This window comes from Apteryx mantelli, chromosome 1, assembly GCF_036417845.1.
Source record: "Apteryx mantelli isolate bAptMan1 chromosome 1, bAptMan1.hap1, whole genome shotgun sequence".
Lineage (NCBI taxonomy): Eukaryota > Metazoa > Chordata > Aves > Apterygiformes > Apterygidae > Apteryx > Apteryx mantelli.
Window position 1 is genome coordinate 158,663,848 of NC_089978.1, and position 27,586 is coordinate 158,691,433.

The window sequence follows — 27,586 nt, forward strand, 5'->3', positions numbered from 1 at the left end:
CAGGGGTGGGGGTGGGGTGGGGGGCAAAGCCAGCAATCATGCAAAATCAGAGCAAAACTGAGAGACAAATTCTCTACCCCCATCCTCTGCTTCTTACCCAGCTCTTTCAGACCATCTACATCAGATCAAACAGAAATGCAGCAGAGAGCAGCCACCCAGGGCCCTGCCAGGAAACACTGGCTCCAGGAGGCTTTTCCTCTCTCAGGCTGCAGTAGATCCTGGGCAGAAATCTTCAGGGTTGCCCTTCAGGGGACCTCCACCTGCCTCAGTGTTGGTATCCACCTCCTGCTGGAGCCTGCCATGTGGCCAGGCTGTTGTGGTCAAAGCCCTGCTCTTTCATCACCCTGTTGTGATAGGAAAGTTCAAGGTGTCCTGGCAGCAGGAAGCTTCTTGCTCCACCCTCCACCCTGAACACCCAGCTTCCAAGTTTATTGAGGATCCACTGAACCAGAGCTGCCACAACAACGAACTGATCCACACAGCCTCTCAGGTGGGACCTGGACCCCTGGCATGAAGCGTTTCATCAGCGAGCCCTGGGCAGCCTTTGCCGTGCTCTTGTTCACCACTGCTCTCCCGTATTCTTCTTCAGCAGGTATTTCTCTTCTCTTATACCCCTGTACCCTGTCTTTTCCCCCGCTCTTCTTTCTACCTAAATATATTGCTTGTTGACAGTAATTTGTTCTTTAAAAACAAGGTAGGCTCCCTTGTCTCATCTAAGAAGTATAAAGAGCTGGAATTGACTGATGTTAGTGAGAATTACTTAGTGTGATCAATCACACCATCTTTCTGAAGAGACTTGGTTTTGCCAGGGATTTACAGATCAACTATAGATGTGATTGAGCTGCAATTTGCTCTACTGAATTACAAGGAGACAGGAGATCACAGTCACAGACCAGTTTCTTGGCTTCCACATGCTAGCTGAGGCAGGGACCATTTTGAAATACCACCCAAGAGGTTCCGTGTAATCTGGTTTAGCTCCTCTTAGGCACTTTTTGCAGAAAACCTGGCTTTACTACCTTCTTAATTAGAGAGGCTGCCTAAAAACAAAATGTAAACGAGACCCGTGAGCTGTTCTTTTCCAATCAGGACAATGCCTGCACTTGTATATCAGCACCAGTTGAGAACTGCCAGACTTTTCAAGATGGGTTTGCTTTGACAGTCTGTCCTTTGGGCTGCAAAATCTATAAACATGAACTAAGACTCTGTTCCACAGCACTTTCCTCCACAGGTCAGGCACAATTTTGCATGGTTTTTAATGATTCTTCCCAGTGCTCCTGTGAGGTATTTATTAACCCAGAAAAGAAATATAAGCTCACACTGAATGGACTTGGGCAAGGTCAAACAGCAAATCCTAGCTGAGATAGAAAGAGGAATGAGAAGTATTCATAACCTTCCCTAAAGCAGGCTGCATGGGAACCCACTCCCAGCGTGACAGCAACAGTAAGAAAAGATCACATCTTGCTGACACACAATCAGCTCAAAATGGAAATCTGAACAACAGCAGGTAACCCCAAGGGGGACATCTCTCGCCAGACAACATCAGATTATTTACTATTACTCAAATCAAAAGGTTGTTCAAAGGTCCTGTACTGTTTTGTTATCCTGAGCTGAAACTAAACCTGGATGATTTGTTTTGAAGACTTCAGTGAAATCAAGCTGGAACTGAATTTCTGTCTCTATTACACTCCCAGGTCGCAGCTGAGAGTGATGGTTTGTTTGAAAATGGCTTTCTCTCATAGCCTCTGCTTGGTCTCTGGAACAAGAACAGTCAGAGTCTCTCTGTTTGCATTCAGCAGGAGCCCTGACTTCTGTAGTCTCTCCAGGCTGTGTTATTCTGATGTCCCTGCAGGGGACAGTTTCAGCATATGGATCTTCTACCTGGTTGAACTCAAACAGGTGCTCTTAGTGGCACAGGACTAGCTATTCATCTCCATTCCTTCTGCAGCAGAGGGCAAGGTGTTGTTAATGCCCTCTGCATACTCCCTGGGACCTTAGCAGCCTGCACTTTTCCCGCCCAGTGATCCCTCAGCTGTCCTTGCACATGATCCTGCAGCTCTGAGGTGCACGTTGAAGCTGGTGGGAGTGGCAGTCATTAGGAGGCTTTGGCCTGTGACACTACATACCAATTTAGATGGCTGGAGCCCAGCTGCAGTGCCGTGCAGGAGTGCAAGCATGCTCCAATTCTGGCTAGGAATTCGAACGGTCTCCTCTGTTGAAGACCCCCAGCTTTGTTGAATTCCCTCTCCCATAAGCTTACCTATTTTTATAGGCTGTGTTTTCCAACGTGATCAGGTTCATGGAACCAAACCAGAACAGTGTCAGATACAGCTTAGCCTGAACTTCAACAAGGCCAAGAATTAGGCTGGTTTAACCTCCTACCTGTGAGGTTAGGCTTCACAAAGGTACTGCGGTGAATTTGCTGAGATGCAGCACTGATAGGCTCAGTTCTCAGCTCTGCCAGCTTCCTTTTCACCTTGGAAGTCATGGGGATTTTTCTAAGGACAAAAAGAGGTGGATTTACAGCTCACTGATCATGGATCTCCCTGTGCCACTGGATGCTTTCTTTCATTTCAGTCCTTGCTCATTCTGCCCATGTAGACTGGGAGCTCCCTTGGAAAGGAGGGTGGCTAATGTGGGCTCTAAGCGAATGGCTCGCACCAGGGTTATACTCAAGCAAAGGCACAATGATTTAACCACTTGTTATGGCTGATGCCAGCGCAGTTCTCTTTAAGCCCCTGTTGACAGCAGTGGGGTGAGGGAAGCTTGCCTTGATGCCACAACATTTGGGAGTGGGAACTTTTTTTCTCCAAGCTGTTTTCCACCAGGCTGCCATACTGATCCCTGCAAGGCCCACAGCTTTTAGCTTTCCATGTCAATACCTGGTTTTGCCTTTCTAATACATTTTGCCTTTTCTCTTGTGCTTTTTCCCGAGCTGAAGAAGGCTCCAATGTTTCAACAAGCTCTAAGCCTACGACCGAATATGAACCACAGTGCCTTAGTAAGTCTTCTGAAGTCATTACAACCATGATAAAGCCAGGTAACGAGACTACACAGCTCATTGAGAGGCTGCTCTGGAAAAGATTTACCCATTATCATGCACTTAACTGAAAGTTTCTGTTGTGGGTGAAACACTAGAATGCATTTTTAAAACTCCTCTATTGATATGCCCAGTATATCCAAGGTACATACAGATGGATTTATAGTTTTGAATAGACTAATTCATAGCTCAGTCAGTTTGCATATCCTAGTGTTCCCTGCCAGGCCAGACATCCATATGCACAATGGCGACTCCCAGGAGCACCGCTCTCCTCCACCCACTAGGCCTTCCTCAAACAGCCAACCTTAAGTAATCTGAGATCCCACCAGCCCTCCCAGAGTCATCCCCCATCTCAAGCGCCAAACACCCACAAGGGCCAGCACTTCCCAGAATGTGTGTACCAAGGGAAGTATGCCACCTCAAAGCATGACATAGATAGAGGAGACAGGTATCCCCTCTCCCTTCCCTAGGCACATGCAAGACATTTATCTTCTGCTGTGGAACGAATTGCTCTTTACAGTGCCTGGGCAACAGGCACAACTAATGACCTAATTCCTTAACTGACTTTAGAAACTTGAACAACAAAAAAGATGCAAACGATGCAAGAAAAAAAAAGTCATAGTTAAAATTTGTTTTGGTTTTAACCATGGAAAGCAGGGAACCCCACTTGTGGTATGGGTAACTACTGCAAAACACGAGGAAGGCACAGTTCACAGCCTAGCACGGAACAGCCACTGCTGCCATTGGCAACAGTGGTATTGGGTGCCTAAAATATTAGAAATCCTGCTGAAGCTGTTTCTTTTCAAGATCCTCTTATTCTCTCACATGAAACACTCTTTCTCTACCCTACATTTATTTTTAATTGTAAGTAGCCACTTTCATCACATTCCATTCCTAAAATTGCCTGAGCAGATGCCAACTAGGTGTTTTAAAAGATTTCAGTAATGGTGGGCAGTGATGAGCAGACCAGCTCAGGTGTTTGGCCAGCCAGGGATGCCAGACATGACCAATCTTGAAGACACACAGATGAAGCTGAATTTGCTATCTCCCAAAGTAAGAATCAGGCTTAGGGGAAAGATGCAAAGGCAGAGTGACAGGCCACAGAGCAGACAGGGAAGTCACTTTCTCATCTGCCTTCCAGCAAAGAAAAGCCTGTTATGTATCTAGCATTGCATCAGCTCACTTCCCTTTCTTTGCCACCAGGAGCGAACTTCTGCACGCAAGCTGCTGTATGTTGCCCGACGGGTATGGATGATTATGGATGGATTGCAGCTGCCGTTGGCTGGAGCCTCTGGTTTCTTACTCTCATCCTGCTCTGTGTGGACAAGCTTATGAAACTCCAGCCTGACGAACCCAAGTATTTGGTAGCCTGAAGCAGGGCAAGCCAGCATGCAGCAGCACCCCAGAGCAGCAAGGTGCAGACAGACCAACAAAGCATTTCAATCGCTAAGGACCAAAAAAGAACAGTCACATACCTTTAACTAAGAAAGACCAGATCTAAGCGAGGCTTCCTCCTCCCCAGCAGGTCAGAACTGCCAGTGTCTGTGGAGCAGACTTCAGTCCCTGCAAGCCACTACAGTACATGCCACTGTGTAGAGAAAACCTTCTTTTCCCTGAGTCCTTGTAATAAGATGGTGTAATACAGCCCTCATTCAGTGTGTAATTGAGTGTGCTTGCTGTGAGTGTGCCAGCAGCAACTGGACATTGAATCACCAGTTACCAGTCTACATTAGACTGCCTTAAGGCAACCCAGCACATGACCTTTGGCATTGAATTAGAAAGTGGGCAAATAGACCTAATTTCTGCAGGATCTATGTTACGATATCCATTACTAAGCATGCAAACCTGAGCCTAAGCTATGAGCCTGGTTACATGAGTAAACTGATCTAACTCATTGATTATACTGAGTTGTTTTCACTCATTAAACTGTGTTTTAAAGCCTGTTTACTGATACCAGTGAAAACTCTGCTATGGAGGCTTAAGAAGGAGCCTTGTTTGGGCTGGTTTTAAATTAGATCTAGTTATTCTAGTGTAATTTGTAAGTGGACTCTTTTGTAGGAATTTAACATTGGTTGTATTTATTCAGCTTGCACCTGCTGAACTGCAGCGAGCTGGTTTAAACCAGTGTATCCAATTCATGCACAAAGCTGCTCCTATTTATGTAAGATGCTGATAAACACTGTTCTTTGCATTGATGGAAAGATTCAAACTGACAAGTTTAATCCTAATTTATATTGATAAAACTTATATTTCCAAGGAATTACCATATCCAAATTGTTAGAAACATTTCAAATGAGAAATATTCATGGAGAGGGGTTTATCCCACTGCAATGAAATTGTCTGATACAGGGAAGTTGCGCTAGTTTGACTTCTATCCATTATTAAAACAATGAATCAGTATTAAACCCATCTAGACATACATTGGATAAGCAAACCTGCTAGAGACCAACTGAAATGAACCATAAAAAGTCATTCTTAAGCCAAAGAAAGATCTATTAGAGATTTGTATTTATTAAATATTATTAAAGGCTCATCTCTGTTTATTAATGTATAACTCTCCCATTTAGGAGACATACAAATCAATCGAAACCCTTCAAATTAATCCTGGCACAACCAGGCACTTTGATCAGGGCCGAAAGGACAATTTTGTGCCATCTCAAATTGATGGATGGTCACCCATTATCACCTAGAGCAGGAACAATTCTAACTGTAGTAATGGGTAAAGCTGGACACGGAGAATGACACCCTTCCCAATCATTAATATCACCTCACACAGAAACTCTTATGGAGGGAAAATGCTGAGCTGAGATGCTAGCATTAGGAAAGAAAGTTTTGAAAGGGAAGGGCTTAACTCTTTTGTGGCATTTTCATTGTGTGATTTTTTTGTTTTGCTTTTACATGCACAATAATGCTACTAGCAAACAATCACAAAACATTGCTCAATTAAGAAAAAAATCTCAACATTTCAACTTAGAATGATAAAACAAAAGTAACATTCACAAGACAAATCTCAGTGTTGGACCAGCCAACTACTACTTTCCACAAAAAATATATAAACTTGCTCATGTACAAACTTACAAGAACAAAGGATTCTACATTTTATTGTTGGTGTTGATTGACAGAATAGTGAGTTGACAATTGACTGCTGCAATTACTGATGGACAACAAATCTTATAGCTACATACAACTTTTTTTTCCTGATTTATTATTTTTAATAGTGGAAAATGTGCATTGGTCTGAAAGTAATGTGAAGTTCTCCAGTTTTATAAAAATTGTTCTCCTGGTTGGGAACCAGAAGTGACTGCTGGATATGGTATCAGTTTTGATTTTTGAGGGGATATGTTTTACAGTTTTCTCATTTCCTTGGCTAAGGCCATGAGCGCAAGAATGCAGTCATGGAAACTAAATCTATTCGAAACTAAAGAGTTGTAAACACATGACCCAAGCTCTAGCTGTCCTATAGCCCAGCACAACACCTGCAAACTTACCCCATAATAACTGGGCAACTTCTTTTGGCTTCCTAAAACCTGCCTTTAAAAGCACAGTTTGCTTATCGTTCTTTCCAAAATAGTCTGCTTGTGTGCACCTACCTTCAGGGAATGTAGTAGTTTAATCCTCAAGTTTTACTTCTCACAGCTTACTTCAGGTATTCTCAGCTCAACCAAACTGGGTGTGGGTGTAAGAATCATGGCTTTTGATATAGTGTAACACCCCCGTGGTTTTGTATACCTCTATTTAAGGGTGACTACCAAGCCTTAGCACAGTCAGGTATAGAAAAGGAATATCTTATAGATCATTGCTGCTGTGAAATGCATACTTTTTCTAGACCACTGATCTGTAAACTTCTAATCTGGTATAACAGTTTTGTTTGCTTACTGTACCAACCCCTTTGATACTTGACATTGCCAAGTTTGATCTGTAGCATTTTTCTTTCAAGTTATTTGACCTACAACAAAGTAGATGAGGTCACTGATAAAAAGTAGCCCTGTAATGATTTCCCAAACATACTACTACTTTCAGTGTGTTCTGGGATCTTCAAATGAAGTGGTAGTATCCCAGAAGGTCATAGGCTACCAACGTAAACATCTTACCTGTTCCTATGCAATACAGTACAAAACAATAAAATCTTATTTTAAAAACACAGAGTGTCTGAGGTACGTGCTATGTGTTATACTGGTTCTAGGCATGGTGAGCAATCACAAGTACAGTGCAAAACAATGCATGGTGCAAAAGGAAAAGAAACAGCTAACTGGCCTCTTCAGTATTTCAGGGGCCTGTCAACAGTTACAGAAAGTGCTGAATTAAAAAGTTGTGTCCAAAAGACATGAGAAATTAGTATAAAGACAGACAAACATTAATATGCAGAACTGGATTATTCGTACCCCCTGTACAATAAAAATCAGCATACCCAAATGTAATCTAAAGATTATTTGTGGTCTGCTGTTACGTTTCCTGGAATATTATTAGACGGGGAACACACAGTAGTACAGTCTGCATTTTATATCCCTATTTTAAGACAAATCAAGTCACTTCAGAAGGCTGTGGTCTGGTTTTCATGCACAAATAAAGAGGACTCTATAGAACAATATCTTATAAATGAAGTCCATGATCAAAAGCCACAGACTATTATTGGTGTATTAATGTGTGTATTTTCTCATGTTCCTAATATCAATGACAGTCATTAAAATACACCTAATAGAAGATCCCCAACTAGTGTAATGCTGCCCAGTTCTGTTGACTTCAGGGGAGCTATGCTAACAAAAATACATTCAGCCCATTTAGAAAAAAAAAAAAAAAAAAAAAAAAATTTCCATTGTAATTTACGAAGCCAGCTAATTTCACTTCCACAGAAAAGCCTGGAAGCAAAACATAACTCCTGATTTATCAGCGTGCATACATCATTTCACCTGTATTAAATCTGCTGTCCCCTCAGGCTGCCACACATTGTTGTGTCCTGCTGTAGCATTCAGCCAGTTTAGGCTCTCAAAGAATGCACGTAAATATGCAGATGATGGATCATACCACCTATTAAGCTGCAAAATACCCTCTCAAAATGAAGATGGAAACCTTAACACTCCAGTCATTTAAAATTTGACTGGCTAATGTACTATACACACTTGCACCAAAAAATACCTTACTAGCAAGAAGATGGAAAAGAAATCTAGTCTAGTTAATAGGATTTATTATAAATAAAGGCAAAAATGCTTAAAACCTGGATGGCTGAATAAAAATAAATGCGACTGAAAGACAACAGTTTGAATCTTAACATTGCTGATTAAGCTAGAACATGTCTTCATATTTTCTGGACAAATTTCTGAATTTCAGGCAAGAAAGTATGTAGTGTCTGGAAAGGGAAACAGAGAAGGCAACCAGGAAAGCTGATAGTCTACAAGTATCTCGATAGACAAATAAAGCTGCAGGGAACACGTAACTGATGCCAGAACAGATGAACATTAGGAGCAGCACCAGATTCCAGGGTAACTACTTTAATTTGCCCTGAAATAATACCAACCACATCTAAATAGGGATTTTTTAAATTCTTAATTTACAACTAAATTGATTGGTACTTAATGTATGACTCTTCATCTTTTTAGATACCATTGCTGTGGTAATGACTCACATTACTCACTGCCTCTATCCTTGGGGTTTTAGTGAATGAGCTACATATTAAGCAAATGCACTTTACAATGATTACACTTTACAAAATCACCAGGGGGATGAAAACTGGCAAGCATCAGAGCTTCCTACTCACATGAGACTTGCAGAGAAAAGATAGAGGTTAACTTCATAAAAAAAAGGTGCTCTGTACTGGGACTTCTTAGAAGGTTTGTTAAAGCCATTACAAATATTAGGATTTCAGGAAATTACTGTAATTGATTACAGCAAAGGAATGAAATATAGGCATTCCTGGGAAGCAACCATCCTCTCTGATCATTATGCTCAGGATCTTATTTTGTGGTATCAGTGGTATTAGGATCTGCTGTAGAATTCAAAGCTCATTGCAGATTTCCATGCCAGAATCAAACATACACTTTTCAAAGAACTTCCAACTCCTATTTTGTAATAGCTTTCTGGAAACAAACACAGGGTAAACTGCAATATCATCTCCCATGTCTCCAAAAAGCTTGGAAAAAATACAGCTCTAATAGACATGCAAACTTTTCCTGTGTACTTCATGGGTATGAAATTTATAGACACATCAGTTAACCATTTTGCAGCTCACCCATCAAGAATAATCATCTAAAGGACTGCTATAAGCTGCTGATACCCTACTCTCCCCCCCCCCCCCCAACTGGCTGCTTCTTCCAAAAAACAAAGCCTCTGCATTCACAGGGGAAAGTAAGAGATGCCCCTCCAGCCTCTGTGATCACTAAAATAAAGCTCTGTTCCAAACCTCTCACACTGCTCGTTATGGTGCCTTTAGCTCTAAAAGCTAAGGAGCTAAGCTAATTGTGAAACCTTCATTTTCTCCCTCTGCCACTGTCAGTAAAAAAGTCATGTCTTCTCTACATGAACCTGCAGGACATTGGTATTTTGGAGAGAGTGTTAACTAAACAAACACCCCTCAAATTGTGTCCGTCCCAAAACCCCCCATTTGTGTGTCTCCAAAGTTCCCATGCACAACTTGGTTTTCCGCTTCAGAGAACCAAAACAGCCTGGGGCAGTTTATAACCTAACTTGGATGAAGATGCCACAGGCCATACAGATCTCTCGCACGCTGTTGCAACAAAACGGCATCAAAGGCCCCTCTAGTCCAGTTCTGTCTTGCAGCGTCAGATAAAAGATAAAAGTGAAGATAAAAGCACAGCACACACATCAATCCTTCCATCCCATCCTGAGCCAACAGGTGAAGTACAGCACCCTTCAGAAACAGAGTAACACCTCTCTTGCAGCAGCTCTTCCCCTAGGCATTTTGAAATGAATCCTTTGAGGATTATTGATAGTTTTAGGCAATAATACTTTTCAATGGCTTTTTGCTTCAACTTTTCCCATTACAATCACTCCTGTTCCCCCTGCTCCTCTCCCTCCACTGATCTTATTTTCAATAAACTTTATGTTCACTACTAAAAGTTTGAGCACCACCTTAAACATAGTGAGGCACATAGCAGCTATTCCATGTGAGTGATTTTATTTCTAAGACAAACATAGAAGATGTTTCCCTAATCCTAATCCCTGGATCCCCATTAAACTTTCTGCTGCCTCTATGCTCTTTGGTAGCCATATCTTCTAACCCATCTACCCATTTCAGCTTTACCTTTAGTATTCTCTATTTAAACAGTATGCTACATTTCTTCCCTTCATTCCCTGCCCATAGCTGTACCCAGTATTGGTTGCAACAATCCAGAAGTTCTGTCCTCTCCTTTTCTTCTCTTCCCTCTACAGACAGAAATGGCATTTTAAATCAAATCACTCCCCAGCTGCTCATAGTTCTATAAACTCTGCCTCTTCTCTGATGACTTTTTAATAATATACTTTATCTGTGGCTTTTCCAGTTTCTTTGGTTTATCTAATCATAAAGATAAAACAAGTGCTCTGAACAAACTGATTGGTGAGTCACAGGGACAGCAACCTTTCCTAGTCTGGAGTTTCCAGATCACATTATTAAACATTCAGCCAAATTCTTTTTTAAATGTGACTTTCTGGAGCAGGATGAACAGTACTTCTTCAGGCCTCCACAGCTCTGGTTGCTTTGTCTGAACGACTAAAGAGAAGGGAGATATCCACAAAGCAATCTCTTTGCAAGGCTGTGTTCCCTTCACGGTATTTCTACATACCATGCATTTAAATCAGACCACTTCAAAAACATTCAGTTCTAGTGTGGCAACCCTTTGGGCTCTGATATATGAAGAAGTTACCATGCTTCAGCTGATCTATACTAAATGCTCTTGTACAGATGTTGTGTGACAATGTTAGCTAAGAGTTGTTAGTTCATCCTTAAATAAAGAGGACTAAACAATGCTCATTGGCACTAGTGTTAAGAGCTTCTTAAGTACAATGCTACAGGAAACAGTATTCTTTGCTCCCAGGCAGAAATGTGATTACTGTGAGGCAATGCTGTGTCAGTGATGTGGTCTGCTGGAAGCGACAAACAACTTTTCTTGAATTTTTGCAGTTCTACCATACTCTCTGCAAAAGCAAGCATGTGACTTCCAGCCCCCTAGCAAATTTCGTCCACATCGCAGCAGAGTATAGCAGAATGTAGCAATAATGTAAATACTTGACAGTGCATCTAGAAATCCTCTGAATGGGAAATTCCTCACTTTTAATCTCAAATATCTGGAGTGCTCCTGTTAAAACCATCCATCAAGCCCAGGGAAAGAAACTGTCACGAGGACTAAACTCATCCATGGAAATGCTTGATAAGAAGTGTTACATGCAAAATGTAAGGCTACTTACCTGAGACAATTTTATCCAGGACTGCATGGATTAATAAATCCTATAATTAGTTCATGGGTTTGTTTATGTATGCCTGAATCACCTGTATTTCATAGAATTTCATCAATTTTGTATTTGGCAACTGTGTTGAAGTACTACTGACAGTGGCTAATTCACAGTTTTGTCTCTTATTTCCTCAAATCCAAGGATAAAAGCTTCCTGATTTATTATTATTGCAATTTTTTAAATTCCTGTTTCTTTTGTCACATTTCATTTGGTTCTGCGTTTCAGGACCAAAAGAGGGTAGGGCATTGCTGAATATAACACTGCATTTATTTTTTTCTTGAATATGAAGAGGTTTTCCCTGAAACACAAAGCAATCTCCAGCTACTGCTTTTAAATCATACACAGCACTAAAGCAGTCAAATAAACAGCCCGGATGAGAAAACCAACTCTGAGAAGCCTTAGGAAGAAAAGAGAAGTGTTTACAGGATCATGACACAGCACTCCATAGGAACTGTATATACTAGAACATAACTGGAAATACAAAATGATGTAATTTTCATCCTTCAATCTTTCTTCTGCTCTCTTAATTCCCATTTCACTTTGCCTACTTTACATATGATAATAACAGGACTACTGTAAGTGAAACTGAAAGCCACCATGTCAAAGGTCCGTGGAGGATGAGCATCCATTTCAAAGAATCTTCAGAATATTTGTTCAAATGTGCCAACATTTTATTCTGATTAAGGCAATAAGATGTAACAGCCTAAACATAAACCTCAAGTTATGGAGTAAGAACTACTCAAAACTAGACAGGAGTGGCCATTACAAAAGAAAAAAAAAACAAACAAAAAACATTTTCAATGTGAAAAATGTATCAAAAAAACACAAAAGCAAGAAAAAATATTCTAGATCTACAAACTATGAAGGGCAGAGAAATGCGTATTTTTATAGCACTAATGTAACTTTTTTATCTGTCAGTCTTCAACAGGATTCACAGGACTCCAGTTCTACTCTGGGAGAGTCTCTTTAAAAAAAGGCAATGCAACTCCATATGATTTTTGCTTCTCAAGCTTCTTACTCTCAGGGTGCACTTTTTCAGCATTTAAAGACAGGAGATCTGAGTACACACAAGGAGCATATCAGCTGGAACAGCATTTTTACCTTACTACTTCTGACATAAGCTTCATTTCATATGACACTCTCCGTAGAGATAACAGACTCTTCAAGCAGTCAAACTCATGCCAAAACATGGGAAAACTATAGTCTTCGTCAGCATTGTCGAGCATTTTCTTTCCTAATTTCCCCTTCCTCAGCATTTAGAACCTACAAATATTGGAATATATGAACAGCAGCACAGTGATGACAGTAGCATATGTCCCCAGGCTTTTTTTTTTTTTCATTTTTAATAAAAATGTAACAGAGAGAAAAGATGCCCCACCACCTAAGGGAACTGAATTCATATCTCCATGTTTAAGCACTTTAAATTTGCTATTTTTCTCTAGATACCTCTAAACAGTTCTGGAGGAGCTCTACAACCTTGGGGAACTGCTTTTGGGAGTCCTACTAATGAGAGATGTTCCTCACTTGTACAGACCAGCACTGTTAGTGGTGAAGGACTGTGCAAAAGAGAGGTTATGTTATGCAATCAGCTTGGAGGGCGCAGGGGGAGTTCCCCAAGATTTTATACGTTTCTTTTTAGTGCACTGTTATAGGTAATCCTGGAGACCTGGTTGCTGCCCTTTGTCTTCTGACAATCAGATGTCACTGTTTTTCTTTTAACCAGCTCTCAGGTTTGTGTCCATATTCAGAAAACACCTACAGGTGCCATTTTTTGGAATTTTTTTTTTGAAGATGTTTATTTCTTTGCTGGTGCAAAAATATGGCTCACAACATGTTCCCACCTCAAAGTCACAAGTGGTCTTCATTCTGCCACTTCAAAGCTCATAGCCAAGATACGCTTTTTTCAAAGACTGGCACCTGTTAATGGAGAAAAATTGCTAGATAAGGCATGGAGTGGAAAATGCCCATTTTTTCCTGGAGTTGAAAAATGAGAGGGTCTTGTTAAGCTGGAAAAGATGAAGATGGGTGATGGTAAGATAGTTAAAAATTAGTTCAGCTGCCTAGTGCCATCCACATCACACGACTGATGACTTCAGCTGGGCTTGAATATACACTGGCTTCTTTGTGCAATCCATCTAATGTGCTTTCAAGCCATGAATTAACATACAACAGAGCCCCAGCTGTTTTGGTACTTGAGGAAGTTAAGATCTGAATAAACAGTCTCTTTCTAAGATAATTGTGTAACCCTGGTGTCAGCGGTCTAATTTCAAAGGCACTGATTTCAACAGTTAGTAAGGGCATGCACTTTTAGGTAATCAATCTATTAATTTATGTATGTGCATAAAGACATATGATGTTGGTGTACCCTTTCCGAAGGTCCTCCTTTGGGTGCAGGGCTAATATATACACCTTGTGAGATGTGGCTACTCTCCAACCAAGCAGGTCCCAAACCCTGGTAAGTACAGTACATTACAAAAGGTCAGTGAATTTCCTCTTGCTGCTGAAAAGTGCACAAATTTAGTCTCCTGAGTCCAGTATCTATGCAACTGAATCCCTCTAAAATCAAAGTTCTCTTTCCTGAAACACATGCCCACAGTCACTGACAGGACCATGTGTGTTACATGGGAGCAGAGAATATTTCATAGTAATGAAGTGTGACCCACTTTTCAAATTGAATGTAGAGAAAGAATTGCAAAATTTCACTTAGTTCCAGAGATGACCAAGAAGTAGGCTAGAGGTCAACATTTTGGCCCCTAGGAAAGGAAAGGAAAAGCAAACCAACAAACCCCAATTACTTAGCTCTTATCTTGCCAGTTTCTTCTGTATGCCAAACCAACACAGACCAAACACAAATGTCAAGGGAGACTGTGAAGAAACATAAGAGCTTGAAGATTCCATGAATCAGATGATTTAGTCAGGGAAATAAACATAAGTGCTTGTAACACAGTTTTCTGTGCCTGTAGCAACTTCTCATCGGATCAGTTTTGGTAACTGGTAGATTCATCAACAGATGCTTTGAATTCAGGATACTTTAAAATTTAGAAAAAAAAGGTTTTTTTTTTTTCTTTTAATAGGGCAATAAAAATTAATTAGCAAAAGAGCTCATGCACAGGGGCATGCAGAAGTATATAGATTTTCTCCCTGAATTCACAAGCAGAAAGACATACAGTATTTTGGCACATACCACAGAGTCCTTTGTAGCACATGAAAAACACAGCTTTCCCATAGCTGCAGAAAGTAAAGTGTGGTTCCCCCTTGTTAAGACCATCCTTGGAACTGAAACATTTAGTGCCTTATGTGTTATCTGTGTGAATATACAGAGTTTGCCATGCCACTTTTTGTGAACAGCAATCAGATCTCTAACCAGATCGAGAACAGAACTTCCAAACACAGCTTTGCAACTTCTTACACATTACCATCCTTATCTGTGAACTAGCTAGGGTTTGAAGAGGGATTTTTTTTTTTAAATCAAAAAAGGCCTCTTTTATTTACCTAAAACTATTTGTCCTTTACATGTTCTTAGTAATATTTGCGACTGGAAAGAAATAGAAAGGATATTCTTCCAAACATAAAAAGACTGAATATGATAATAGCATTGCCATCACTAACAAAAAGAAATGACAAATGGCATCAGCATCTATAAATTTCAAAGCTCTTATTCCATATTCCTTATTAAACTTAAGTAGCTGGAACCAGCACACAGATAATGAAATAGCATTCTAGAATCCCACATTTTCTTGAAATGAAGTCACAGTAACGTGCTAATTACTCCATGATAATTTCCATAATTAGAGGCTGCTGTTATAAGCACAGGACACTGACTTCACTGCAGAATTAAGCTGGAGAAGGATCTGGGCTGTGAAGGAGAGAGTTTTTACAAGAATGCTTAAGAACAGTCTTCAGCATTTTCAAAAAGACCCAATGAACATTGTCTGATACACTCTTCATTCTGCAAAACCTCTCATTTTTCAAATCTGCTTTGAAAGTCTCTCTTCAAAGTTTCAGCAGCATTCCTGTTTATAAACTTGGCAGAAAACTAATGCTTTATTTTTATGGTAGAACTGATCATCACACAAAAAGCTTAAAAATTTTTCAAAAAAACAAATGACCCATAGGTACTGCTGGTCACAACCATCCAGGAGTTCTGACTCAATTCAGACTTTAACCAGTGCCCATCAGGGCTTAAATTATTGGCCAGGGAATTGGAAATGAATTCCAACTGCTTTGCTACAGTAAGTCCCTTAAACAATTTCATACAGCTTTTTGACGAACTTGGGGAAAACAAAGAATAACTTAACTTCCTAATAAAAGAGGAAAGAACAAGCCATCCTTTTTTCCACATCAGTAAGCAGCCAGTTGCTTCCTAGCTTTGGCAACAAATAACATTACATGTATATTCCACAAACAAGGTACATAGGGTTCTTCCATGGCATCCTTCTACCTGTTTTCATTTCATTCTGAATTCGTCCCATCACAGCTACTGAACCATGCACTGGAACCAGGAAACAGAGTTGGAAGCCAAAGAACACCGTACTGTACCAGTGTTACATACCTGCATTTTACCAATGACATTTCTACCCAAGTGAGGCAAACCCAGCCCTACCCTGGTAATTGCCCAATGATCTTCTTGGCAGACAACTGTTCCTTAGACCTTTTATGACTACTATTCACTTCGGTGTTTGATATACCCAAATTATAGCACCAAGTATTTTTGCTTATCGTTTTCACAGCACAAGGCTCCTAAGCCTCCTCAGAAAAACTAAGCTTACCCTCTATTCTCTGTGCCACCTTGTTAGCTTTTAGTTCAGTCCGATCTGAAAATAAAAACACTCCAATGAATCACAACTTAATTAAAATTCTCATATGTATTATGTCAGTTACAGTTATGCAATGGCCAAATATTAGTAAATTCATAGCTAATATTAAATTAAAACTCTGGAAAAAAACAGTGACAAACAGCTCCATGGCATGTACCATTCTTACCATGGGGATAATGCTTACCCTTTGTCCAGAGGACAGTGGAAACAGGTATAAATATAGAAAATGTCTCAAAACTGCAAATCTAAGCCTATGTTAATGATCTAAACTGTCACTGACTTTCACTAAAATTATTCAGATCCAAACATAAGCAATGATTTAGGACATCAATTTATAACTTAATGCTGGTGACCCTGTACCAGTCAGGCTGGCTTGCTTTCTGTCCACAAAGCAAACTACAGAGTGGCAATATTTTATCACTGGTCTTACAAGAGCATATAGTATGTAAATAGATTTTTTAAAGATATACATACACAATTCCCCAAATTCAACTGTGGCTAAGTATTTCTCACCTAGATTTCAATAATTTTAAACAAAATAAATACCAAGCCTTTTTTGTTTGGATGCTTTGCTTTGTTTTTCCAGCCTGAATGAGTCTACAGATATTTTCTTAGTTATACAAGGCCAATGTTTCACTTTGCAAACATTGAAGACGAAGGAACACTTGAAGCTTCAGCACCAGAAGGAAAACAAAGAAGAGTGCACAGGGTAGCTCCATTCGGAAGCACAGACCTATAACAATTACTGTTCCAGTTTGTTACAAGTAGCTCAAAAATCCTTTTATTCTAAGTAGTCCTATTGTTATTGTCAACCAAAGTGATTCTTACGTGGGATCAACACCCTAGATTTGATACAGTTTGTCATCTTGAGGAACAGCAACACAAAACAGTTCCCCATAAACACTGGAGAGATCAGAATACTTGTAACCTCTTGCAAAATGTCATTCAGTTCATGCAAACCTTTGCCTTTTTCCTTAGAAAAAGGAGTCTACTATACTTGGACTTTGTTCCTGTGATTTTTTTGTTGTTGGAGTGTTGACTTCTTGACCTAAAGTTTTATTTATTTGTTAGATTGAATGAGGGTGGGGAGAAAGGAGAAGCACCGTAATATTAGCTGATTGAACAACATTGCTTGCGATGACACTGATGACTTCCCCTGTTTGTCTCCAGTCTCCCCTTACTATCCTCATTTTGCTGCCTTTTTCTTTTTTGCAGAGTACTGTCAACAGAGCTGTGAGAGTTCATTGTTTTGAGAGAATAACATTGCTGATTTCTTTTAACTCTTTACTTCCATAGGAAGCAGATATCTGGCAGATTTGCAAGAAAATGCTAAATCAACTATGGAAGTTCTGCACTGTTGTCTGTTTCTGAGAAAGTCGTAGAAGTTCTTCTCTAATTGCTTTTATAAGGGAGGCTGAAGAGTGACCCGGTTGGAGGTCCTCAGTGGAACTGGTGGTGTAGCAAAGCCCCTGGCCCTGAAGGCTGTTGTGTGGGAGCTGAGCAGGGGGTGCCGAAGGCTGTCTGGCTGAAGTCCTCGGCATCTGGAATGCTGGTGAGGAGGAATATTCTTGGTGTCCATGCATATGCATCTGGAAAAAGGTAGAAAACATTATTGTACTCCAAGCAAATATGATTATCCCAGAAAAGACAAGAAAGCAAAAAAGCAAAGAACAGAGGGAAAGCAGCATGGAGATGTTTCTATCTGCTGCCACTGTTCTTCTGTAGGAATGAATGATTCCTCTATGGAGCACAAAACAACAAGCATACATAAAATTGCTGGACTGCCTCAAGCTCAAGAATTTTCAAAATCTCTTTGAACATCCACATGAAGTCTGGCCTTCTCCTAATGTCTGATACTTCTACTGGGAGAGGTGGGGAGAAAAAACACAGAACTGGAACTATTCAAGGGAGTTTGCTTCATTTTCCTTGCCTTTCCATGAACTTCCTAAAAGACAGAAGGCAAAACACTATCTTCCCAGGTCTCATTTCTCCCTACTATCTACAGAATAGGGATACTACTATTTTCACCTACTCATTCTCTGTCTGGCTTGCCTGATCAGACTGTACACTTGAGAGGATCCTGTGGCTGACCAGCGCCCAGGAAAACACGGTCAACAGAAGAAGCAGCAGGAGAAAATACCTACATATTTGAGAAAAACTATTCCAATTTAGGGACAATCATTATTTCAAGGTGAAAAGGGATTACTTCTACTTTTGTTCAGTCACATATATTCTCTCATGAAACAAGGAAGAAATAAAACAGAAGCAAGAATTTATGGGCTCGTACATATGGAAAAAAACATTTACACTAAAATGAAGCATGAATTTACAGTACACTAAGTGACTGTATCGACTCCCAGTGTAGACACAAACCAGGATACGTTTTGAAATCCTAAATTCCAATTGAGATCCCTAAAACAAGTGTTTCTTCTTGGCTAGTATCTGTGAAGGCTGAGAGATAGCCAGAAGGAAACACTGGCACAAACGACATAAGGCTGCCTGAATGCACCCTACTGAAAGCACAACTCTGCGCAAAGCGGCACAATCCTCTTTCAAAGGGTCTGTGTTGGGGGATGAAGAACAGCTAGTTGCAGTAGAGTTTAGATCACGGTTATCACAGTTTAGTGAGCACTAACTTTCTCTGTGGATAAGCATTAAGTAGTGGAAGAGAGGGCAACCCGGTGAGAGAAGAAATGAAAGCAAGGTCAGGTAAAAGATTTCTGGAGAAGGGGGAAGGGGAATGAAGGTATTAACAGAGGAGAGCCTGGGGAAAATATGGGAACTTAGAGCTACTGTGACAGCAGCACGCAGGAAACAAAAAGGCAGGAGAGTATGCTGCTTTATGTCTCTCATAATATGAATGAAAAAAAAAATCAAAGCCATTTTGTTCACGACTGAACTAATAACACACTCTGACTCTCTTGTATAGCTCATGTGGAACACAGATCATTTACACATTTAATTTGAGGGGAGAGATAAAGAGGAAAAGAAGCTTTAATAGAAGAATGGTAGGTAAAGAAGGTTTTCTAAGTAACATCCGATCTTACTTCTTATAACAGGGAGGTGATTTTAGTATTAGAAAGGAATGAATAGCTCTCTTGATTGTTCCAAGTTATTGCAGCTGGCACTGAAACCTGAAACTACTTCTCACATGCAGTCTTGAGTTAGCAAACCTGACAAGTACTCTGTGGGTTTACAGAAAAGAGATGATATAAAAAAAATTAAAAATTTAAAACACATTGAAATACACTACACGATTCAGCTCCTATCTCATACAGCACTGAGTTAATACCATAAGAATGGTTTCCTAGGGGAAGTTAGAAAGAAAATCTGCTGACTACAGTAGCTACTTTTTAACATTAAGGATATCCGAACTTTCTTAAATAGCTCAAAAATAAGAGTGCGTATTTTTGTGATCTAATATATAACACCAGAATTAAACAAGCCTGAGGATTTTCAAAAACACAGATTAGTTTAGAAACCTCATCTGCATAGCACAACAACAGCAAAATAAACAGTCCATCAGTAAAAAAGAGGGAAGAATTTTTGCTTTTTCTTTTTGCATTTCTTTTTGAAAAGAAATATCAGATATACTTATACACAATATGCATATATATATAAACAGTATATATAGTTTTACATATTTAAATTATATTTTTATATACAAAAACTTCTATGATTAATGGTAATATAAAATAATTGACAAAAATACTTTTCCTGAGTCGTCTTCCAGTTAGAATCCTTCCTGCCTCATAATAAATTCTATTTTGGTAGTGAGAAAAAATAACCCCCTTTTTTTTTTTTAGCACTGTTTCTTAAGGAAGTAAGATTTATGAGATCACATCGTCTATTTGATCATCTCCACTTAATTGGTGAATTCTCTGGCCAATTTCAAGTGAACTTGATGTAGGGAGAGATATCAAAAACTGGTCTTATATACATATATGTGTGCAGTTGTATGTGTGTATGTATATATGTGTGTGTGTGCGCACGTGCAGGTATATATATACACACACAATATATATATGTATAAATAGAAAAAACATACATATATATAAACATGCACATATATTATAAACTTCACAAAAAATAGGCACCAATTAGATATAGCCAGATTTGTGCTGCCATTGAATCTGCTTCTGAGTGGCAGAAAAGACAGGTTAGGATGTGCTCAGCTGTGACTGTCAGAGCACAGAGCCAGTCAACGTGTATTTCATGTGCAATAGTTAGGGAACATGAGAGACAACTGGCAGCATGTTGAGATGGTTTGGGGTGGGGGCTGGGAGGTGTTGGAATAAAAGTAAAATAGGAAGGTATAGGTGACTTGGGGGAACACGGGAAACCTGAAGAAGACTTGAAGTACTGCAGCGGAGAGCTACAGGGATTGTGGATGGATAGAAGGTGATGCCAGGTGGTGGTAGAAAGGTAGAGATGTGCAAGACAGTACACACATCTGCAAGACTAAGAAATCAATTCTTCATTAGTTCTGCTGCTCAAGTGACCACTTGCTCAGTATTGTAGTGTCTGTCAGGTAAGGAAATGCTGCAATTTACCCTAGTTGCCTAGGCCTTCTAGATAGAGAACTAAGGTGAATTGACGGTAACCTGCATGCTGACTTTGGGTCAGGAAGCACAAGTGAGAGATCAAATTCCAGTGGAAAATCAGAGGGTGCCAACTATAGGAATTATAGGTGAGATTACTGTGAGGAGAAAGGCCACTGCAGGAACACAAATGCAGATCCTATTTGAGTTATGGGTGAAAAGAGCACTCTAGCTCTGATCTTCCTACCTGGAAGAAGTTAATTTTAGAAACTTGCACAGAATGAGGGAAACAATACAGGAAGATTGTTGGCAAAAGATCAGTTGAATATAATACCATAAGGAACTTGACTTTCATTAAGTAAATCTTCCCTTCCAAAAGGAGGAAAGACAAATTTAGAGTTCTGCCGTAGTAAAGGAACCAAAACTCTGACAGTACTTTAGTTTATTATAGGAAACTACAAGGTTAGAACTTATCTAACAACTTTTTTTTTCTATTATCCTTTGCAAGGAATTAGGAAATTATTATTATTATTAAAGGAAATTATCCTTTGCAAGAAAGAAAGAATTCCTTATGGGAAAAGCAAAGTGCAGGCACTAGGTGAGTCCTGCTACAAGTAACTGACACTACACTCCATATAGTTTTAGTCATGTTATAATCTCCACCTTTTTTTTTTTTAAAGCAAACTGAAAAAAATCACAATGCAGTGACATATAAACTGCATCAACCAAAAAGTTCTGTCAAAGCCAAAGTGTTTAAACTCCCATTAATTAAAAGAAAGTGAACCCAGAGTGAAGTGACAGGTACCCATATGAAATGGTAACCAAATTTGTGAAGTTGTACAGGTAACTGTTGTCAAAAACAATTGTCTGCATAGCATTTCAGCTAATGGGGCCCTGATTCTGACTGAATTTTCACTAATATGTTAGCAATACAAGTAATAAATATTAACAATGTAATGATTCAACATGCACTTGGGGGAGGGCTGGAGCAGAGGCTCACAGATCCATAAAAGCAGAGTCACTTTCAGGAATGAAAGACAAATGATGAGAGCTGCCAAGGAACCTAGACATGCCTCTGAAAATGGACCAGGAGAGATACTAAGATCTCTCATGTGAGTGTTCTTCTAGATGCAAATTAAAATTGCAATGTTTATGTACTCAAATACTACAGTTGTAAGCACAAATAGCGAGTTCAATTAGGCAAATACATCTTTTGGCTTTGACAGTTAATGCTTTTGAATAGAATCAGTAAGTTTATCTCTATTGTGCCCAGTTCTCAAAAGCCTTACATTAATCCTCTTGTCTTCAGTTGGAGTTGTGGAAGGTCAGGTCCATGAAAAGCTAAAGATGAGGCCCACTGCATTTTTCTTCTGTAGAGCCATTTCAGTATCATGCAATACTGCAAAGCAACTGTAAAATACTGATCTTGTCTTGGGAACACACACTGCTGTAAATACGCAAAAGAAGCAGATCCTTCTTCCTTCCTTAAGGAAGGAACCAGAAAAGTGATAATTTTAGCAAGGGCCCACCAAAAGAAAGGGCATAGAGGTGTCACTCTCAAGACTACTGCAATGAAGCAGTCACAGGTCAGTCTGCTTCAAGATGCAAGTATATCAAACAGTGACCAGTCGCAGACACCCATATCTTTGCTGGAAAGGCCATATACTATTTTCAGTCCCCACCATACAGCTGGTTGAATCAGAAGCGTTATTCTCCAGAAGCAGCATTGCCAAGAATGTGAAAACGTGATGGCTGCCTAGGCAACATTGTAAACTAATATGTATTAATTTACCACATCCTGCTGACTGAAGCTAGGAAAATAACTCCTTTAGAATCACCTCTATTGCTATGTATAAATATGTACCGTATTCTATGGTTGTTGTTGTGCACTGATATGGAAGAAAAAAGAACTATACTAATCCAAAACCAGAGGGTGGTCAGGGACAATTTAATTCAGTTTTTTTCTACCTATAATGATCTCAAAATAAAGAGGCATATTTCAAAGAAGAAAATGGAAAGCAGTCTCCACCTCTGCTGAAGTTCAGAAGCAAAACGTGGTGAACTGCAATTAATGAGTGAAGGCCTCAACTGATTAAAAAAAAAGGTTAGGGTAGAGTGACAGAAAGCAGTTAGAAAGAAGCAAAGGTGAAAGAGCAGCAAGCAAAAGTTAAAAGGGCTAATGAAGGTTTGAAGAGCAAAGCAAAGAATGTCAGAAAAGCAACTGAAAGTATTCCAAGGGAAAAAAGTTCCAAACAGTAACGCAAGAAAAAAAAAAATACCGAACATATCACTACTTTGGAAACTATGCAAATGTGTAACACAGTACTCACTGCATCTCGCCTAGCATATTCATCCTCTCCACGGTACTGGGGCCACCCTGGCCCCCCCGGCTGGCCATGCCCTGCTCTGCCTGAGGGGATCTCCACTTGTTGAGCTCCGATCCTGCTAGCAATTCCCACCTGAGTGAGGTGCTGTATCTGAGAACCTTAAAAGCAAATATTGTTTTTTCATCTTTATACACAGTTAAGTTTGTAGGGCAGACAAATGACAAATATAAAACTTTGTTGGAAGCAGAAGACAAGAAGAAAGTGGAGCTCTGTTTCTGTGTAAATTAAAAAAAAAGGTCAGCAGAAAGAAGGCTACCGGTGCAGAATAAAGAGGGAAAAGTTACGTGCATTTTGTGCAATTCATTTTAGTGTGATGCTTTTCATTGCCACTTCACTGAAGGAAGAGGTTGAGATACTTGTATCTCAGACTTAGACTGCACTTCATTCTACAAATATGTCAGCCCTTTCCACAACAGTGTTTATTGAAAGCCCTGGCAATGCTTTCACGTAAACGACTTAGCAGCAAAGAGAAGACATTTGCTACTGTGGTACACCTTATCTGCATCACACTGGCAAGACCCTAACTCTCTAGACTGCTTTCTATTCCATCTCTCAGAAGAATAAAATACATAACTATATAAGAGTACAGTTCTTTCAGCTTTGTTTTGTGGTTAAATATTAAATGATGCTGCCACTGACTAAGAGAAGGTCAGAACACACTGTATCTCCTTTATTAATTCAGCCTGAAAGATAATCTCCTCCTTTCTCCCTCCCTTTCCCTTTCCTCCCCACTGCTTTCAAACACATACAAGAATAGCCACCATCATTAATTGCAAGAGACATGTAGCAACATGTCAGCTTTCCTTTTTACTGCCTGAATTTCCTCCCACAGGGATACAAAATTTATTTTATAAATACACCAGAAATGAAACATTTAATAAACCCACAGATACATAACAGAAAAACATGTGTGTGTGTGTGTATGCACACGCACAAGAAAGGAGGAAAAGACAAAATCAACACAGTATGATTTACTTGATGTCAGTTCACTGTCATGTCTTCCACACAAAAAAATCCAACTGATATTTCAGAAGTTTGATATCTGCATTTACTTATGCTGAATGACAGGAACTAATCTGAATTCACCCCAAATTTAAAAGCAGAAGATGCATGAACACATATAAAATAGCGTGAATCAGAGAATAAAATAATCAGCATTAAATGATAACAGTCACTACATCCCTGTCATTCTCATTCATTTCACAGTTACAGGGAGAGGTCAGCAACCATTAAAATTAGGACTATGACACAAGTGTCTGATCATATTTTCAATACTCTTCAACTCTCTTGGAAGAACACATTTCTCTGGGAGAAACTGTGCCATTTACATAATACAATCTTTCATTCTTATAAATCTATCAGTGTTTGCTGCTTAATTGCCATGTGATCTTAGAATCTTATTCATGACAATTTCCACAGCAATCATCAGTCCTATCACAACCAAATCAGGGAAGATGATTTCATATGGGACAGCAGCAATAGACAGAATTTTCAGATGGTAAAAGATCCTGCTTTTATGCATACATTTCTAGGAAAGGAAATGAAAAATAAAGATGCAGAGAAGTAAAATAAATTGTTTCTTTGTCAGGCTGATTTGGGATGCATCAATTAGTTCATTTAGCATAAAAGAAATGAAGATTTGCAGTGGAAAGTCAGCATACACTGTGTAGTCTAAAACAATTAAGTTATTTTCCATTCTCACAGAATATTTTTTTTGAAAATATACTGTGGGATAACCAATGCTTGCAAGATCCTAACAAAAATTATCAAAGCACTGCCTTTTTCCGCAAGGTCCTATGCAAGTAAAGCTAACCTGGGCCAGGGCCTAGCTTTGGCCTCACTATCACTTTGTGATCACTTTTTTTGGCAGTTGAAGACAAGGGTCACATTTCAAGTGTTGTAGCCGAGGAAGAATGATGTGTTAACGGTGATCTCAATTTAAGAGTAGTCCTGGAAAAGGACCAGCTATTTCAGTGCTTGTTCAATTTAAGTGAAATGTACCTGCAGTGCTTCCGACTGGTCGTGGTCGTGCCACTGACGGCATTTCTTCCGAGTACATTGCTCTGGAGGAATACTGAGCCTCAGGCAGTTGCTGGTCTGGGTGCATTAACTCTGCAGGTTGAAGAAAACCTGGCCCAAAGTTCTGTCTGTGGAAAAGTAAGAACTCAAGATTACAGTAAGTGAATCTCCCAATTAAAACATATATATGTATACCTCATACCTCAGCTCTTTATGATCCCTCTGATGTACATTTTAACCTTAAATGTTACAAAATGGTTACATCCGAAAAATACATTCCTCCTTCATAACGTGCACTGCACAGGAATAGAAGTTAGAAACTCTAACAAAAATTTCACAAAAGTGTTTTTCACATGTTGCAGCTTCTTCAATGCAGAGAAAAATAAAAAAACCCACAGATATTGTTTTTGCATGGCAGGAACAGTTTCTTCAGTGAAAGAAAAAAAAAAAAGAAGAGTTGCTGGGCCCATAGTTTTGGTCGAAATCAAACAGAACAAACAACTTCACACATGTATTTCACAAACAATTATTATTTCACCAAATGTTCTGTTCATTTTTCTGGATATTTTCAAAATCATGTCGTTCTTCAAGATGCAACAAACTACACAAAATGGTGTCATAGCACAAGTGAAGGAAGATGATGTGTATACTAAAATTAATGTTTCCTATTTCAGGCTGGCATGGATAGTCTCTGCACACAGTAATAATCACTGTTGTTATATAGTTACTGAGAAGAGTTAAATACAGCAACTGTCATAAATTTATCTTCATTAATTGTGCCAAGGTAACACAACTTGTTGAAGAAACCCTATGATTTATTCACAGGAACAGAGAAGAAGGTGGAAATGCTGCTTTTCCTGCACTTCCTATTAACATACCTGAACCCTGACATGGAGAGATCATATTTTAAGAGAATGATGCCAGCTGAATTTTCATGGCTTATTGATTTCTAAGTTTCTCTGCCAATATGGTGGATAGGTGAACACCTAAACTTCAGGTGTCTAGGTTACGAGGCTAGTCTTTCTTAGACTCCACATATGATTAAAGAATTAAATTTAAGAGAGACAGGCTCCTTGAGAGGCATTCATAGAAAAGGATTTAGTGCACTAAATCTTTTTCTGAAAGAACCTGTATCTCGCAAGTGATTATAAAGGAAGCAAGGGAGACAAACCTCTTAGGTAAGGCACATGAAATCACAAAAAGTGAGAACTGAAGCCTAGTTTTATGCACCTCTACCACAATGGCATCTAAGCAGTTCTAGGATATGGACTGAAACCTATGCCACCCTTTAATACCTATGTTTTTACACTCTTTTGTTCTACAGGAAAACCATGTGACTGCATCTAATTCAACCTATTCTTGATCTGGGCTTTATCTGGAAAACTAACAACCTATGTGAGAACAGATAGCCAAGAAGTTTGATTAAAAAAAAAAAAAAAAAAAAAGATCCGAGTAAAGCCAAAACACGTAATTGTAAAATAAAGTAGTAACTATTTGGCATACAATATTACATGCAAAAGGTGTAAGGGGCTCAAGCTGTAACAATTCCATTGTTGAATTGTCATAATTCCCCTAGCTCTTTGCATACATTCCCAATTGTCCACTCAGCAGCTCCAGAGGAAACAACTTTCAACCAGATTTATGTACTAGTTAAAATAAACGTTTGAAAGAGTAGGCAATGTTTAACAATGCCTTTTGTTATTTTAATCACTGTAACTAGTAAAAGAAAGATGTGATCACCCAGCATTTTATGCCTACAGCACAGAGCTGGAACCTTATAATTGATAAATTATTATGACTTTTGCCATTGCCTTTAAAGAAAATATCTTCTTAACATTATTGCTGAATGTATTATTTTTGCACCAATTTTTCTGAGAGGAGGTCTATACTTTATTGCTGATGGGTTCGTAGTTGAAAGGAACAAGTTTAATAACCAACTCCCTCTCTGCCCAACCTTCTTTATAATAGATAGATTTAGCTACTCTTCAAAGTTCAGAAATGAACAAAAGAGGATGGAAACTGGATACATTTCAGAATCTATATTATACAGGCTTTCTAGTGCTGCTTTCTATTGCCAGACAGACCCAGCCTTCAGTTTATCTTCTCAGGTTCAAAAAAAAAAAAAAAAAAATGGTTTCACCTCCAGAGACTGCCCCAGAAATCAATTTTGCAGCACTGGGCCACTGTGGTTTAAATGTTACATATCTCTGTTGCATTATGCAATATTCTTTCTCCGGTAAAAGCTGTTCATTGTGCCTACATATTTGCACAGCTGTTATGTGACCTAGCTCTTTAATATTTAAATTTTTTTTACCCAGGTTTGTTCCAGTTCATTAAAGATGC

The 27,586-nt window shown here is 39.3% G+C and overlaps 2 protein-coding genes across 5 annotated transcripts in view; one reads left to right on the plus strand and one right to left on the minus strand.

The window, feature by feature from the left end:
- The first annotated feature begins 486 nt into the window (after positions 1-486).
- TMEM213 (transmembrane protein 213) lies at positions 487-4,454 on the plus strand. The gene is made up of 3 exons (XM_013947406.2): positions 487-592; positions 2,933-2,998; positions 4,241-4,454. The coding sequence occupies exons 1-3, from the start codon at positions 511-513 to the stop codon at positions 4,408-4,410; spliced, it is 318 nt and encodes a 105-aa protein (XP_013802860.1). The 5' UTR covers positions 487-510; the 3' UTR covers positions 4,411-4,454.
- Positions 4,455-16,325: 11,871 nt separating this feature from the next.
- The window catches only part of KIAA1549 (KIAA1549 ortholog), a 154,856-nt gene continuing 143,595 nt past the window's right edge, over positions 16,326-27,586 (minus strand). For 2 of the 4 annotated variants that reach the window (XM_067308142.1, XM_067308134.1), the window contains exons 18-20: positions 25,226-25,371; positions 23,168-23,322; positions 16,326-17,885 (exon numbers count right to left, since the gene is read on the minus strand). In XM_067308142.1, the coding sequence (XP_067164243.1) occupies positions 17,631-17,885; positions 23,168-23,322; positions 25,226-25,371 (556 nt within the window). In that variant the 3' untranslated portion in view covers positions 16,326-17,630. The remainder of the gene's footprint in view (positions 17,886-23,167; positions 23,323-25,225; positions 25,372-27,586) is intronic. The other 2 variants (XM_067308150.1, XM_067308156.1) reach the window with 2 other exon arrangements.

Coding starts and splice junctions, on each gene's coding strand:
- TMEM213 (XM_013947406.2), top strand. CDS start 511: ATGAAGCGTTTCATCAGCGAGCCCTGGGCAGCCTTTGCCGTGCTCTTG. Junction 593..2,932: donor CCCGTATTCTTCTTCAGCAG/GTATTTCTCTTC, acceptor CTTTTTCCCGAG/CTGAAGAAGGCTCCAATGTT. Junction 2,999..4,240: donor ATATGAACCACAGTGCCTTA/GTAAGTCTTCTG, acceptor CTTTGCCACCAG/GAGCGAACTTCTGCACGCAA.